The following is a 15,102-nucleotide window of genomic DNA, read 5'->3' as shown; positions in this document are numbered from 1 at the left end:
CTCAATTCCTTGTGACCCCTTAACATCCAGTTAACACATGTAAAGAGCTTAGAGCAGTACCTACACATGGAAAGAATTTAATAAATAGGACCTATTATTATCATTATCTGTATAAAAAGAAATGTATTAACCATAAAGTTGCCTTCAATTCCATATTTTTCTTCTGTCAAACGCATATAAGAGAAAGGGTAAAATAAAGGACATGCAACATATCACTTTTGCGGGCAAAATAATCAAAATCTCGCGAGCAGCAATGGCCAACAGCATTTTTTATGAGGGTGGAAAGGTTCTATAACTGCACTGTCCAATATAGCAGCCATTGGCCACATGTGGCTATTCGGTTCTTGAAACGTGGCCGGTTGGACTAAATTTTACACCGTATTTAGCTTTAATTAATTAAATAGCCACATGTGGATAGTGACTACTGCACTGGACCTGGAGAACAGGCTTAATTGGACCAACATGATCCACTGCCACGAAATGCATTTCCTTGTCATTTATTTATTTAATTGAAGTAGAGGTGATTTACAATGTTGTGTTTGGTAACCTTGAGTTTGTTTTCTATGTCTGTGGGTCTATTTCTGTTTTGTATATAAGTTTATTTGTATCATTTTTTCCTTGTCATTTAGAACAGCCTGTGACAGAGGGCATGGGCTTTACAGGCCAACAAAACTGGGTTGGAAGTCAGCCTGTCTCACCTTCATGCTGTGTGATTTTCGAGGTGGTCCATCTCCCGCGGCCTGTTTCCCCAGCTCTAATGATAAGCTCTCACCCCAGAAAGTTCTCTAAAGGATGATGAGCATTTATGAAAACAAAGGGCCTTGCATTAATTCACAGCTTTCCTTCAATATATATGATTTTCTGAAGACCTACAATGTGCCAGGCATGTTTTTGGTGGTGGGGATCAAATAATGATTGAGACCCAGTCCCTACTCTCACAGAGACCACAAAGAAGCGTCCATGGCCTCAGAAAGCAGGACAGAGCAGAGCATGATGGCGGTGGACGCTGTTTTCTTTTCTACGGAGTGGTCAGAGCAGGCTTCTTGAAGGAAAGGACCTTTGAGCAGAAGCCTCAAGGGCAGGAGTGAGAAAGCTCCTTGGCTCTCTGTGACAGGAAATACACAGAAGAAAGAGCAAGTGCTTGTCTGTGACACAGGACTTTGGAGTTTACTCTGAATGATGGGATGTCATCCTGACATGAGCAGCGACTGGATCCAATTGACTTTAAATCACTCTAGCCGGAGAATGGACTAGAGGAAGCCTTGAGACCTGTTGCAAGGCCACAGCAAGGCCAGGTGCCACATGATGGACGGCAGAGGCCGGGGAAGAGGTGGGAGGATGACACGACAGAGGAGGGGGAATAGATGGGATGTGCTGACGTGAATACACAGACCCCACCACTATTAGGATATCACTCTGCCGGCAACCTGAATTCTCCTTTCCGAGGCCCTGCAGCTCAACTGAAGAGATTCTGGCAGTCAAACACTTGAGCAGTGCAATTTGCAATTCATTCTCCAGTCCGAGACCAGAGGGCAAAGAGAAAAGAGGCACCTGATCACCCAGGTTTAACTCTCCGGCAGCGCGGTTCTAATTATGATGGTTTTGCATCATTTCAGACGTGGAAAAACACACGCAGAGAAGAGCTAATGCTAATCACATGCTTGGATGATGAGATAAGATATTGCTTTCCCTGTGTGGATCGATGACGATTTAATGAACTATCATCAGCAAATATGGATGAAAATTAAGTGGCATTAATTTGCCACGGACTTCAGACCTTACTCATTCTTTCATGTATAAGATGTACTCCTTAATGGTATTGGAGCTTTTCATCTACAAGCCAGGAGGCTGCTTAGCATAGTGGGTAAGAGATCAGTCTCTGGAACTAGAATTCCTGGGTTCAAATCCTAGCTTGCATTTATCAGCTGTGTGATTCTGGGTAAATCACTGAGCTTCTCTGGGGCTCAGCACCCTCTCCTCTAAAGTGGAGGTAAGGTTTTAGTCACCTCAGAGGGCTCTTGAATTATGATATGTAAAATGTTTAGAACCAACTACACCTGGCACATTGCAGAAGCGTTTAATGTTTTTATGTATTACAAATGCTTGAACCAAGGAGGAGTCTTATACATGCTTCCCAACTAAACCAGAAATTTCTCTTTTGCTTTATACTAAGCAAGTTCAGCTGTGGAATCTCAACACCTCAACAAAAGCAATTCCTTCACTTCTTTTTTTTTTTTTCCTACTAATCACTGCCTTCATTTCCCACAGGGTCCTATTCAGAATCACACTGCAAATGGATGGTTCCAATGTGGTCACAAGAGTGGGATGTTGTGAGGTTTTATTTCTGCCTGTGTGTACACGTATGTATTGCTTGTACCATGGTTACAATCCTGGTACATAGTAAGTAATCAATGATTATTGTAACATTATTACTATCACTACCATGATTTTCATATTTCATTTTGCCTTTTAACATCTTTTTATCTTTCTGAAGTTATGAAGAGTGACTTCAAAACTATATAATTAATTTCCTAATGTGACTTGCAGAGAAAATTTAATTTATCCAGCTAGTATTTACTAAGACCTTACCACATGCCAGGTTCCCCATGACGTGCCAGGGATACAAAAGTGCAAGTTGGATACAGTCCTCCCCTCCAGGAATCCTAACATTTCATTACTTTATATTCAGATCCTAAAATTACTTAGTGCCCTGACAAGCGCACTCAGTATACAAAGCATCACTTCTGATTCTGTTGTGATCAGTAAAAGCCACTGGAGCGTTGTGCTCAAAAGAAGCATCTCTGAGACCAAGTCTTCCTTTCTATCCTCCTCTGAAGTAGAAACATGTCAAATTTGGGAGCTGCAATGGATCTTAGGGAAGATGGAAAACCTGTTGCTTAGAAATCGGACTTTAAAAGAAGAAATTACTTAGAAATGAAAATAACTGTTAAGTTATAAACTTATTTCACTCTCAAGTTATATGTCACAGAATCAAAATGAGAAGGGACGACGAGGGCAGAAGCCTAAAACTGATTGCAATTCTGATTTTACATCAGCATTGCCAGTGCAGCTTCTAAAAAAAATACAGGTGCCTGCACATCATGCACTGAAATTAAAATTCTGCAGGTACACACTGGAGTTTGTTTTTTCTTTTTTAAAAAAGAAACCCACCATACCCAGTGGCTTCTGATACTAGAGGATATCAGTAAAACACCACTGATTTATCATGTGACTGCTTCTAGGTCAGGAATTGGTACAAATGCTACCTTTTTTCAGATGACTTGCCTAAGGTCACAAAGGGAAGAAAGGCAGGAGTTGCAATTTAAACTCGTATTGTCTGACTCTCGAATCTTGTGGTCTTTCTCCTACACATCAATGAGGCCATTTTTTGGCATAAAATTAGAGTTAGCAGGGGTCACCCTAAAGATGAGCTAGTGCAAAATATCCATTTTTTTGGATAAAGAAATGAGTCTCAGGGCAAGAGTTGTAACCCAGTCAGAGGTACAGAGGAGCTATGGGCACAGTTTGAACTAGAGGCAGGCTCCTGGAACCTCTAGTTCAGCGTTTTCTTCAGTACACTTGTTCTCTCTAAAGTAAAACACACATTCTCCAATTTCATAAAGTATTCCAAATTGTCTTTTAAAACAGGGTATTCTGACTCCACCCCAAATGAGATCTTCAGGAGTGTCATACCTCCCACTAGGCATAAATTAGCCAAATATACAAAAAACACAGGGGGCACAGGTAGTTATGCTACATATAATATAATCCCCTTAAAAAAATTATTTATTTATTTGGTCGCGTGGGGTCTTAGTTGCGGCAGGCAGACTCCTTAGTTGTGGCTCATAGACTTAGTTGTGGCATGCATGTGGGATCTAGTTCCCCAACCAGGGATCAAATCTGGGCCCCTTGCATTGGGAGCTGGGAGTCTTATCCACTGCGCCACCAGAGAAAACCCAATATAACCCCTTTTCTTTTTTTTTCTTTTTTTTTAAAACCATTTTTAAAGTCTTTATTGAATTTGTTACAATATTTTTTTAAATTAATTATTTTTGGCTGCATTGGGTCTTCATTGCTGCACATGGGCTTCCTCTAGTTGCAGTGAGTGGGGGATATTCTTCATTGCAATGCGCGGGCTTCTCATTGTGGTAGCTTCTCTTGTTGCAGAGCACAGGCTCTAGGCGCACGGGCTTCAGTAGCTGTGGCACGCGGGCTCAGTAGTTGTGGCTTGCGGGCTCCAGAGCAGAGGTTCAGTAGTTGTGGCGCACAGGCTTAGTTGTTCTGTGGCATGTGGGATTCTCCCAGACCAGGGATCGAACCCGTGTCCCCTGCATTGGCAGGTGGACTCCCAACCACTGTGCCACTACGGAAGTCTGAATTTGTCACAATATTGCTTGTTTTATGTTTTGGTTTTTTGGCTGTGAGGCATGTGGGATCTTAGCTCCCTGGCCAGGGATCCAACTCGTAACCCCTGCATTGGAAGGCAAAGTCTTAACCACTGGACCACCAGGGAAGTCCCACTCCCTCTTTTAAAGTAAAAAAAGCTTTATGGAACAAATTCTACATCTTTTTTAAATTAAAAAAATATATATTCAAAACAATAGTAATCACCTTCTAGCATGATTTTCCAAATGCTTAAAAAAGCCTCTAGACTCACACTGGTGTCAGGTGATGGGCTGTCTGAATGCAAATACCATGTGAAAAATTAAGAAAAATAGAAGGCATTCTCCTTACTGGCCAGCAGAGGGAGGAGGAGGAAAGGACTTACCATGGGAAGATGGGCAGCCAGGCACAGGAAGGAGGTGCTGCCCTTTAAGAACCTGAGTGACATCCATAGGCACGGACATGTTTATAAAGAAGACACTTGTAAACAAATAAGTAATGGTCCCAGCTGCCAGGGCTATGGATAGACACGCCCAGCAAGCCCAAGCCTGACCTAGGAAACTGTCTCTGGAAATTTACAAATGATATTTCAACCTCTGCTTACTTCCATTGGTGGGAGGGGGATTAAAGAAAAAAAAATGCTAAAACCCCAAATGCACCTGATTTCGACCGGAACAAAAATAAAAAATGAGCTTGGGAGTTAAGAGTGAAAACCAAAATACAAATGTAGTTAAGTTCTGCCCCAAAGTAGAAAAGACTAGTTCTTTAAAGCACAGAAAGCCCCACCTTTGAGATATTTATTCCTGAGAATCAAGAGAGGTGTAGACTCAATGAGTTTATCAATCTGCTTACCAGGAGTTATGATGGAAATAAGATTCATTAGAAAGAATCAGTGAAGTGGCCATTTACTTTCTCATTTAACCTAGCCTCTATCCTAAACGATCATCAAACCTTCTCATTTACACCGCCATCATACAAGAGGAATGATTAAAATGCCAGCCCCAATTCAAGTAATGATGTATGGCAGAAACAAATACATTTATATGCTTTCTAGAAAGATTAATAGTAGCTGGTGTTAGCTTGCCAAGTGCAGATGTACAAACTTTCTATCTGACACATAAATCAAACATAAGGCATATGGCATATTTTAAAGACTGCTGATGTTACAATGATTTTAAATTACTCAGGTTTTGGAATAAACTATGTAGATGTTGACTAATGTGGCAATATATTCTGGATCTTCCCTTATTAATTTAATGTTATAAAATATAATGGCATTAACCAAAAGAAGGTCTTAGGAATTAAGAAGAGAAAATGTAAACATATTTGAAATCAAGGGGTATATTTTTATAATGAGTTGTTTGCTAATTTGGGCAAATTCATTACAATATGGCTCCAGTAACCACTGTAAGGTAGTAAACTACAATGAGACTTTACTTTTTGGTCTCCTTAAAAGTGAAGTGAATGGAAAAGAAAAAGTGAACAAAATGGCAAAAGAAACGAAGGAGCCAATAAATGAAGAAGGAGAGCAGGGTGATTTGTGATGTCAAATGAGCAGTGGCTGAATCAGAGATGCCCTGATGTACCAAGAACTATCTAAAAGTTTCCAAGTTGCCGGCCACTGAAACCAGCAATTGTGCAAAAATCAGTGGTGTTCAGGGTTAAGTAGGGCAGAGCACTAGACTGGAAACCAAAGAATACAGGTGAACTTCTCAATCCTACTGTTGGCTGGTATGTTCCTTTTCAGGGATGTGGTAAAAATGACATGAGAGTTGTGTGTAGGTTTGAAAAGCGCTTTGTAAACTGCTCGCTGGTCTGTACGTGCAGGGGCCATCACCCCACCCCCTCCCTCTCCTCCTCGTCCTTAACCTCAAGTCACTTCCTACCACATCTTGGTCACTGTTTAAAACAAAATGATCTGTACAGTCAAGTGGTCTAGGTATAAGAAGAAGCTTCAAAATTTTATTGGTAGAAATAACTTTTTAAAAAATAAAATCTGGGGCTTCCCTGGTGGCGCAGTGGTTGAGAGTCTGCCTGCCGATGCAGGGCACACGGGTTCGTGCCCCGGTCCGGGAAGATCCCACATGCCGCGGAGTGGCTGGGCCCGTGAGCCATGGCCGCTGAGCCTGCACATCCGGAGCCTGTGCTCCGCAACGGGAGAGGCCACAACAGTGAGAGGCCCGTATACCGCAAAAAAATAAATAAATAAATAAAAATAAAGTAAAAAAAAATAAAATCTGCAAAAAAAATTTAAAAATCTGCAAATGGGTTTTACACCTGTTCAAGAAGGGTGGACTGAGCATTGTGATTCACACAGACAGTTCTGAATTTTGGATTTCCTTCCCACAACCCCAGTCATTTTGATCACAGAACACACAGCTTCACGAGAGCCCGAGGACATGGCTGTTGCGACATAAACAAGCTTTTCTGTCTCAATGAAACCGAGAGGAAATAAAAGTCTGGGTCCTGATCTCTTTTCAGAGGGTCAGAATACTCTGTTCATGAAACACATCCTATTGGCAAGGGTCAAGGAAATGACCAAACTCAGGTCCATTGTGGGAGGTGATCAATCAAGATTAGTCACAAATACAGACCCAGGAGCAAGACATTTCAACAGGCGTAAAATGTTTCTCAGTGTGAGGTCCTGGGAGTTCCGGTGGCACAGAGGTGGGGGGTTGCTGGCAGGGGAAAGAAAGCCAACTGTCTCAGGATTTAGAATACCCCACTTCTCTGAGATCCATAACCCCTTCATTAAAATGTGCATATGCTGAGATGTTTTTGATACGATTGGTGGAGCCGTTGTTGCTGCCAAGTATAAATAATCACATATCCATTCATTCATTCACTACCTATTCATTCATGAACACCTAGGGGGAGTCAGGTACTGTGTTAAGTACTGGGGATTCAGCTGTCAACATGCAGAGGTGGGCTCTGGCTTTATGGAGCTTATATTCGAATGAAAAAGAGAGAGTAAAGGGAACCCTCCTACACTGTTGGTGGGAATGTAAACTGGTAGAGCCACTATGGAGAACAGTATGCAGGTTCCTTAAAAAACTAAAAATAGAGCTACCATCTGATCCAGCAGTCCCATTCTTGGGCATATATCTGGAGAAAACCGTAATTCAAAAAGATACACGCACCCCAATGTTCATTGCAGTGCTATTTACGATAGCCAGGACATGGAAGCAACCTAAATGCCCATCAACAGAGGAATGGATAAAGAAGATGTGGTACATATACACAATGGAATATTAGTCATAAAAAAGAACGAAATAATGCCATTTGCAGCAACTTGGATGGACCTAGAGATTGTCACACTGAGTGAAGTCAGAGAAAGACAAATATCATATGATATCGCTTATATGTGGAATCTAAAAACAAAGGGTACAAATGAACTTATCTACAAAACAGAAATAGATTTACAGATGTAGAAAATAAACTTATGATTCCCGGGGATAAGGTTCGGGGAGGGATAAATTCAAAGATTGGGATTGACATATACACGCTACTATATATAAAGTAGATAACCAATAAGGACCTACTGTACAGCACAGGGAACTCTACTCAATACTCTGTCATGACCTATATGGGAAAAGAATCTAAAAAAGAGTGGATATATGTACATGTATAACAGATTCACTTTGCGGTATGGCTGAAACTCACATAACATTGTAAATCAACTATACTCCAATAAAAATTTTAAAAACTATACTCCAATAAAAAAAAAGAGAGAGGAACAAAAAAAATAAGTAAATATATAAAACAATGGCTTGGGATAATAATGATCATAATAAAAGCTATTAAGAAATGGGGTGATGCAGCAGAGATTACATAGGAGTGCTGGGTGCGACTTTAGATAAGTAATCAGAGAAGCCCTCTCTCAGGAGGAGCCCTGAATGAGACCGAGCCAGCCAAGGGAAGAGCTGGGGAAAAGAGTCTTCCAAGCAGTGGAAACAGAAAGTGCAAAGGCCCTGAGACAGAAGGGCTTAGAGTAGTGAAGGCACTACAGAAAAGAAGCCAGGTGGCCAAGCACGGTGAGGAAGGGACAGGAGTATGAGACGAGGCTGGAAGAGTGGCCGAGAGCCACGTTTTGCATGCACACTGTGTCGACCAGGTTCAGGAGAATTAAAAGACAAAGGTTTTCAAAGCTTAATGGGTTTTAAAAAGCACAGTCTGATTTACATTTAAAGGTACTGAAACAGAGCAGGACCCTATGGTCCTTTCCCGACCATGTCCTCCACCTTTGTCTATTGAAAAACTTTACTCAAAGAATAAGTTTAATCAGAGAAGTGAGAAAATGCAGAAGCTAAGGAAAACAGTCAAACAGAACCAAATAATAACAGTTTAGTTATTAAGCAAAGTCAGGGACCTTTAGTTCCTTCTCAAGGGCTAAACATTCATAGCCATATCCTTTGAGCTGGTTTGTAGATACAGAAACCCACACCAGGTGGAAGAAATTAACTACATGATGACCAGACTGCAGCCATGACAGAAGCTGCCACAATTCTGAGAACTGGTCTCAAAGAAACGGGAACAAACTGACCCTGGAACTGAAGACTAACTGTACTTGAAACAATCAAGATGACACTGATCAGACCACTGCTTGGCCAATTTCAAGATGACTGTCAGAGCTGACTGTGCTGTTTCTGCATTGTAACCCTCTCCCTCTGGCTATAAAAACTCTTGCCCACTGACTGTCTGCTGCGGGGGAATTGGCCTTTGGACATGAGTCCCCCCTCCCCCCAGGTTGCCCGCCTCTGAAATAAAACAAACTTTCCTTTCCACCAAGCTTGCCTCTTTATTAGCTTTTGAGTGGCAAGCAGCCAGACCCCACTTTCGGTAACAGTATCACTCTAGCTGCATGTCCCTTTGTATAAATACATAAAGTATAAACATAACCTTTATTCTAAAGAGGCTAGCATTTAGAGAAATCAGAAGGCATTTTGAATGCATTTCCCAATATTTAAATAAAAATGATCTTAAAGGAACAGACATGCAGAAAGCCCCAAGTAGCTACCTGATAACCAGTAAGTACAATAATGGATTTGGGTTTAAAAACAATGAAAGATAATAAATCGACATACCTCCTCGTTGCACTAACAATGTGACCTCACTTCCCTTTGGACATTCGATCAGCATGTCCACAACTTGGTTGTGAGTCAGAGCCTGCACGTTCTTCTTGTTAACTTCCACTATAAGATCCCCTTCCTTCAGGCCTCGGCACCTTGGACTGTCGACGATCTGTTTCACTCTTTGGCCGCCACCTCCAGGACTGTCCGCAATAGTAAAACCAAAGCCCATTGGCCCTTTGACTATATGAACAGTTATGAGTTCTGGCTGAGTGGCTATGGAGGAAGCCAAAGAGACAGTGTCATTGGGGTAACCATGGGAACCATTTGAAGCCACGTCTGCAGGGCTGCTTGGCCTGGCGTCCTTCATGCCATTGACTTTGCCTGTTTTACTACTGTGACTAGCCGGCGAGTCATAGGTCTCTTGCCCATTCACAATAATTGGTTCTTTATCCAAAATGGCCACAGAGGTCACTAAACTCGTGTTGGGGTCATCTGGGTCAAAAGGCAATGGATAACCTCGGCAGAGTTCAAGGTCCACGCTGGCACCGATGGGAATGGACTGGAAGATTTTCACAACTTGTGCGTGTGTGTGTCCCAAAACACAGGTGTCGTTCACACTCACAATCACATCTCCTGCAAAAGAGTTGACGGTTAAAAAAACAGTGCCCAGAAAAGTTATATCAATTTTATACTATCAAATCCTACCGATAGGAAGCTGAACTGAAACTGTTTGGGGGTAGTACCGTAAAGCACAAAGAGACTGCTTCTATTAGTTATTTTATGCTAATCAGGCATTTTTGTAGCATCTAGTGTCTTCCCTGCTAATGAGAATATAATGATCATTGAAAGAACATTGGAGCTTTCTTCTGAAAAAAATTCTCACTATAAAAAACCAAGGTGAGAATCATTTATTCAAATGGATCTACATTTTTAGTAAATTACTGCCTTACTGTACTCAACAGCACCCTAACAGTTCCCCAAAATGGGGAAATGTTAAAATGCTTCAAAGCTTTTCATTTATACCAGGGAATGCATTTACTTAGTGCAGGAACCTTGTTCATTCGCCAAGTTTCTAAAGGACACTTACAAACTTATGAAATCATGGTGTCATCTGGTCCTGACCACACAGGACCACGTGGTGTCTCATACCTGTTTCCATCTTGCCGTCCAACGCGGCGGGACCATCTAGGACCAAGCTCTTGATCTGCAGAAACTCGTCAGGCTCATCCCCTCCAACGACCGTGAAGCCAAAGCCACGACTGCTTTTCCGCAGCTTCGTGTGAATGAATTTGCCTTTCAACTCTGAAGGGTTTCGTGTAAAAAAGGGTTTGCCTGGATTAAAACAAGAAATGTGTAAGGAACATCACCAGGAGTGAAAAGATGAATTAACTAAGAAAAGATAAGAACTTAGAGATAACTTCTCCAAGCTCCTGTGCTGGGGCATGTGGGCACAAAGGTGCCCTAAGAAAGTCCTCTCTTGATTTCAGTACTAAGGGAGTTCCTAGGCCCCTTTGTGTAAGGAGGGGGCTAGGGTACATAGTGTGTCAGCACAAAGATCCAAAAGAAAATGTAAGAGAAGGATGACATTGGTGTCCATCGTCTGACATGGATCCCTAGTTTTAGTTCATGTAGTCTGACAACAAGCTACGTGAAGTTCTTCAGAGAAAGAGGAGCGGGTCTTTGCTTGGTGTCTTCTGTTTTGTCATCGTTTATATTTTCCAGTATGGCTTCCAATATATTGCCCTGTGCTTGGCTTCCACTTATAAAACCAATTAAGCAAAAACTTTAGCTTTCAGACAAACAGAAAATTCATTCTCAAACTAAATAGATAATACTAGGAGACATAGTAGAGTCACAAAGAATAACTTGATAAAAATGGAGAATCACTATATTAAAAATTAAAGAGTCATAACTCTACTGTGAATTGAATTCTAAAATTCACCTGATTTTTCCTGTTCATTTGCATCGTTTAACAATTTGTGGAATTGCCTAGATATGTCTGCTGCTAAAACTTAATATTTAAAAAACGTTTAGGACATGTGGCTTAGAATATTTAAGGAAAAAGAAAAAAACCTGAACTAAACAAAACAGTAACAAGAGCCAGATGGCTCCAAATTCAATTGTCTTGTTTAAAATAAATTAATAGATATACAGCTTCCAAACATGCTACCTAAGGATTTACTGAGTTTTCTTGATAACATTCACAAATAACATTTTGTACACAAACCCAAAATTTTATTTTGGGTTTGGGCATTTCTCTGTAATTAAGAAGCTCATTGGAATTTCCCTGATTACCCCGGGGAGTGAACATCATTCTATGCTCAGACTCTTTCAACTCTCCTAATTATATTTCCCATCTCCCGCCCTGACCACAGCTTCTCCACATGCCCTATTTCTTTTCTATCAAAAATGTTATACAAATAAATAAATAAATAAAAATTAAAAAATAATAAAACAAACGAACAGGAGAAAAAGTCTCCATGTCTCTATATACCCCTGTACTACCAGGCTGGCACCCAGGAAGGAAAGTTATTTTTGGTTAGCTGTATATTTTTTAAAAGGTCTCTGGGCATACATACAATCTTTAATTGCACACTTCAAAAGTTTCTGGCTCTTAAGAAGGCTGTTTTAAATTGCCTGGAGTCACAGGTCTGCTCACTCACCTCCTCCTCTCTAGAGCAGTCCCAAGGCTGGTGGGAAGCATGACAAACTACAGCCCTGTCACCGTGGCTAATGAAAGGTGAGACCTAGCAGGATTCACCATGCGAAGTCGTCTGCCAGAGCGCCACGGAGGTGATGTCAAGCGCAGCCAGGGCTTGTACTGAAACAGTTGCTATGGTAATTACTAGATGGAAAATCGAGGACCGTTGAGATAACCCCCAAATTTTCCCTTTTGGGATATGTGAATAGCAGACATTCTTGAGGCAGAGGTTACTAGGGCGAGCTCGAAGGGAAATGTATTTCACTTATGCAAAGACATCAATAGCATCACCTTCTCAGTGAGACTTTCTCTGTCCACCGTATTAAAAACTGCAATACCTCCTTCAACATTCACAATCCCCCTTACCTGCTTCATTTCTGTTGTTAGCATTTACCACCATCCCACGCAGTATACATCTTACTTATTGGTTGGGGGTTTTGTCTCCCTCTCCCCAGCCCCTTGCAGGAGGGGCACTGCACATGCCCACCCATACAACACTAAAATGGAAACCCCATAAGGATTTCTGCTTGTATATCCAGTGTGTAGAACGTGGTCTGTTTCATTGTATGTGCTCCGAAAACGTGTGCTGAATGAATGAATGAACAACAACGCAAAGAAATGAGATTTAACGTGTCGTTGAGAAGGCAGAAAGAGGTGGTTGAGTGTGTAAGTTTCCCACCCTGATTATAGGCAAAGTTAGAAAATGTAAAAATGTATCTGGCAGATTATCTGAATGAAATGTTTTAAAGCCATTAGCATATTTTGAGCTCAGAATGTTTTCAGCTTAAGAGACATGAAGAAGACATTGAAATTACGCCACTGACTTCCTGTTTCAACACTTAACTAGGGAGGGAAGATCAGAGGGTTTCACATTTATGCACATTTTATTACATTTTATGTATGGGTAGATCATCAGTTATTGTAGTTTTGGAAAAGAAATGCTTTTCTACCCACAAGCAGTGGAATGTGGAGCTCTCTGCTGCAGCCCTGTGGCACGTGTCATTTTCTAAGCGATGCTAATCTCTTTACTAGTCACCACTTGTAGATGTGGTTATGTGTGAGGACCACCTGGGCAACTTTTTAAAGATGTAGGGGCTGCCCTGGACTCACTGAATCAGGATCTTCTGGGTCTCGGCCCAAACATCTATTCCTGAATAAACCATAGGTGCTTGCTTCTCTGCCAAGCTGCACTATTCTTGGTAATACTGTTTGAATACCCTACACTAGTGCTGTCCAAGAGCACGTCCTGTGACGCAGGAAATGCTCTGTATCTGCACTGTCCAACGTGGCAGCTGCTGGTCACACGCAGCTCTTGAGCCCTTGAAACATGGCTAGTGGAACCGAGGAACTGAATTTTTGAGTTTTTAATTGTAATGAACTTGAATTTAACTGGTATCACGTAGCCAGTAGCAGCCAAACTGGATGGCACACATTGAGACTATGCAATGAAGTAACCCACAAAAAACTACAACAAAAAGGTGTTAGCCAAAAGCTAAGCTGTTCCTAATGACAGCTAGGGTTCAAATCTGTGCTCTACTACTTCCTGGCTGTGTGGCTTTGGGCAAGTTACTAAACCTCTCTCTGCCTGAGGGTCGGATGCATAAGTGGAGGTAATGAGGGTACCAACCTCAACATTCATATGATGGTTGTAAGGAAGAACTGTGGACAGATAACATAGGTAAAGTGCTTAGGGAGGTGGCTGCTGCATAAAAGAGCTCAATAAATGTAGGCTATTATTTTGATGATGGTGGTGGTGAAGTGGGTGGGGTAAACGGGCAGCTACAAAAATCTCTCTCTGAGTATTAAGGTGGAAGATGGAGAGATTTCCCAAGAGCAGATCTCTTTAAAAATTATCATTTGCTGGGATGAGAAGTACACTCTTGATCAGAAGCAAGTTTAGTTGAGCAGTGAACTTAGCAAAATTAATATCAAACAATCTAACTCTATTAGCTATACAGCTTCTTCCTGAGAGTACTGTCAGGAACATAGACCAGGATGCTTAACCAGCAGGCAGGGAACTCAGAGTTGTAACCTATGATGATAATATCCAATTTAATGTTTCTCACAATTGCAGCTTGGAGTCAAAGGGTATGGATTTAAACTGGCTTCTGTATCCATTATATTCCAAAGATATGACTATATGTGAAAGACAAGAATCAATGTAGAGACTATGGAGTAGAAGGGTTTTAAGAATAATGACTAGTTCCCACAGGGAGTTCAGTGAGCCTCTCCCAAACCCTAACCACTATGGGAGCCTAGAGGACTAAAGTAAAAAAGAAAAGGAAAGAAAGGCCTAAAACAAGAGAAGAATCTGAGATAAAGTTCCTAATAGAGATCAATTCCATGTGGACTCTTAACTCAGCTGGTGCACTAAGCATGTGGCACCCAGAACCTGAAACTTTAAAGCTTTAATTGATTTAATCTCTAAGACAGTTCTTTAAGGAAGCTAGGCTGGTTATCATGGATGTACATACATTGTTTCACACAATAATAAATTTAGCAGAGGCGACTAGGTCTAGTTCGGGGTATCCCCCAGTGGGAAATAAAACCAGTCTCCTGCCTCCATAGGATTTAAAGTCTGAAGAGGAAACTATTGTTAGATAATTAAACACAAATAAACACTAATTATCAACAGTTAAATTCTAGAAATAAGAAGTTTAGGATGGGAAGAGTGAATAAGACAGGGGAATCCAGCAAAAACCTTAGATGAGTAGAAGTTAGCAAAGCAAAGAGTGGGAGGAAAAGACAGCTGCACACAGGGAACAGCATATGCAAAGGCCCTGATGTGGTCCATAGTTTTGCTGATTTAAGGAATTGAAAAGAGGTTCAAGGAACTGAAAAGTTAGTGTAGCTAACTTACCATGAGCAGGAAAATAAGACAACATGAGGCCACAGAGGAATTTCATATTTAAAAAAATACAAAACAGGCCCCAATCATGTTGATAT

The 15,102-nt window shown here is 41.2% G+C and overlaps 1 protein-coding gene across 20 annotated transcripts in view; it reads right to left on the bottom strand.

Annotated features, from left to right (window-relative positions):
- Window positions 1–15,102, bottom strand: part of MAGI1 (membrane associated guanylate kinase, WW and PDZ domain containing 1) — a 622,562-nt gene that overhangs the window by 71,628 nt on the left and 535,832 nt on the right. For all 20 annotated transcript variants that reach the window (XM_060308870.2, XM_060308872.1, XM_030867658.2 and 17 more), the window contains 2 exons: window positions 10,605–10,787; window positions 9,468–10,088 (listed from right to left, as the gene is read on the bottom strand). In XM_060308870.2, coding sequence (XP_060164853.1) covers window positions 9,468–10,088; window positions 10,605–10,787 — 804 coding nt within the window. The remainder of the gene's footprint in view (window positions 1–9,467; window positions 10,089–10,604; window positions 10,788–15,102) is intronic.

Source organism: Globicephala melas, chromosome 11 (genome assembly GCF_963455315.2).
Source record: "Globicephala melas chromosome 11, mGloMel1.2, whole genome shotgun sequence".
Lineage (NCBI taxonomy): Eukaryota > Metazoa > Chordata > Mammalia > Artiodactyla > Delphinidae > Globicephala > Globicephala melas.
The sequence above is the reverse complement of the archived record's forward strand: the minus strand, read 5'-3'. Positions and strand labels throughout refer to the sequence as shown.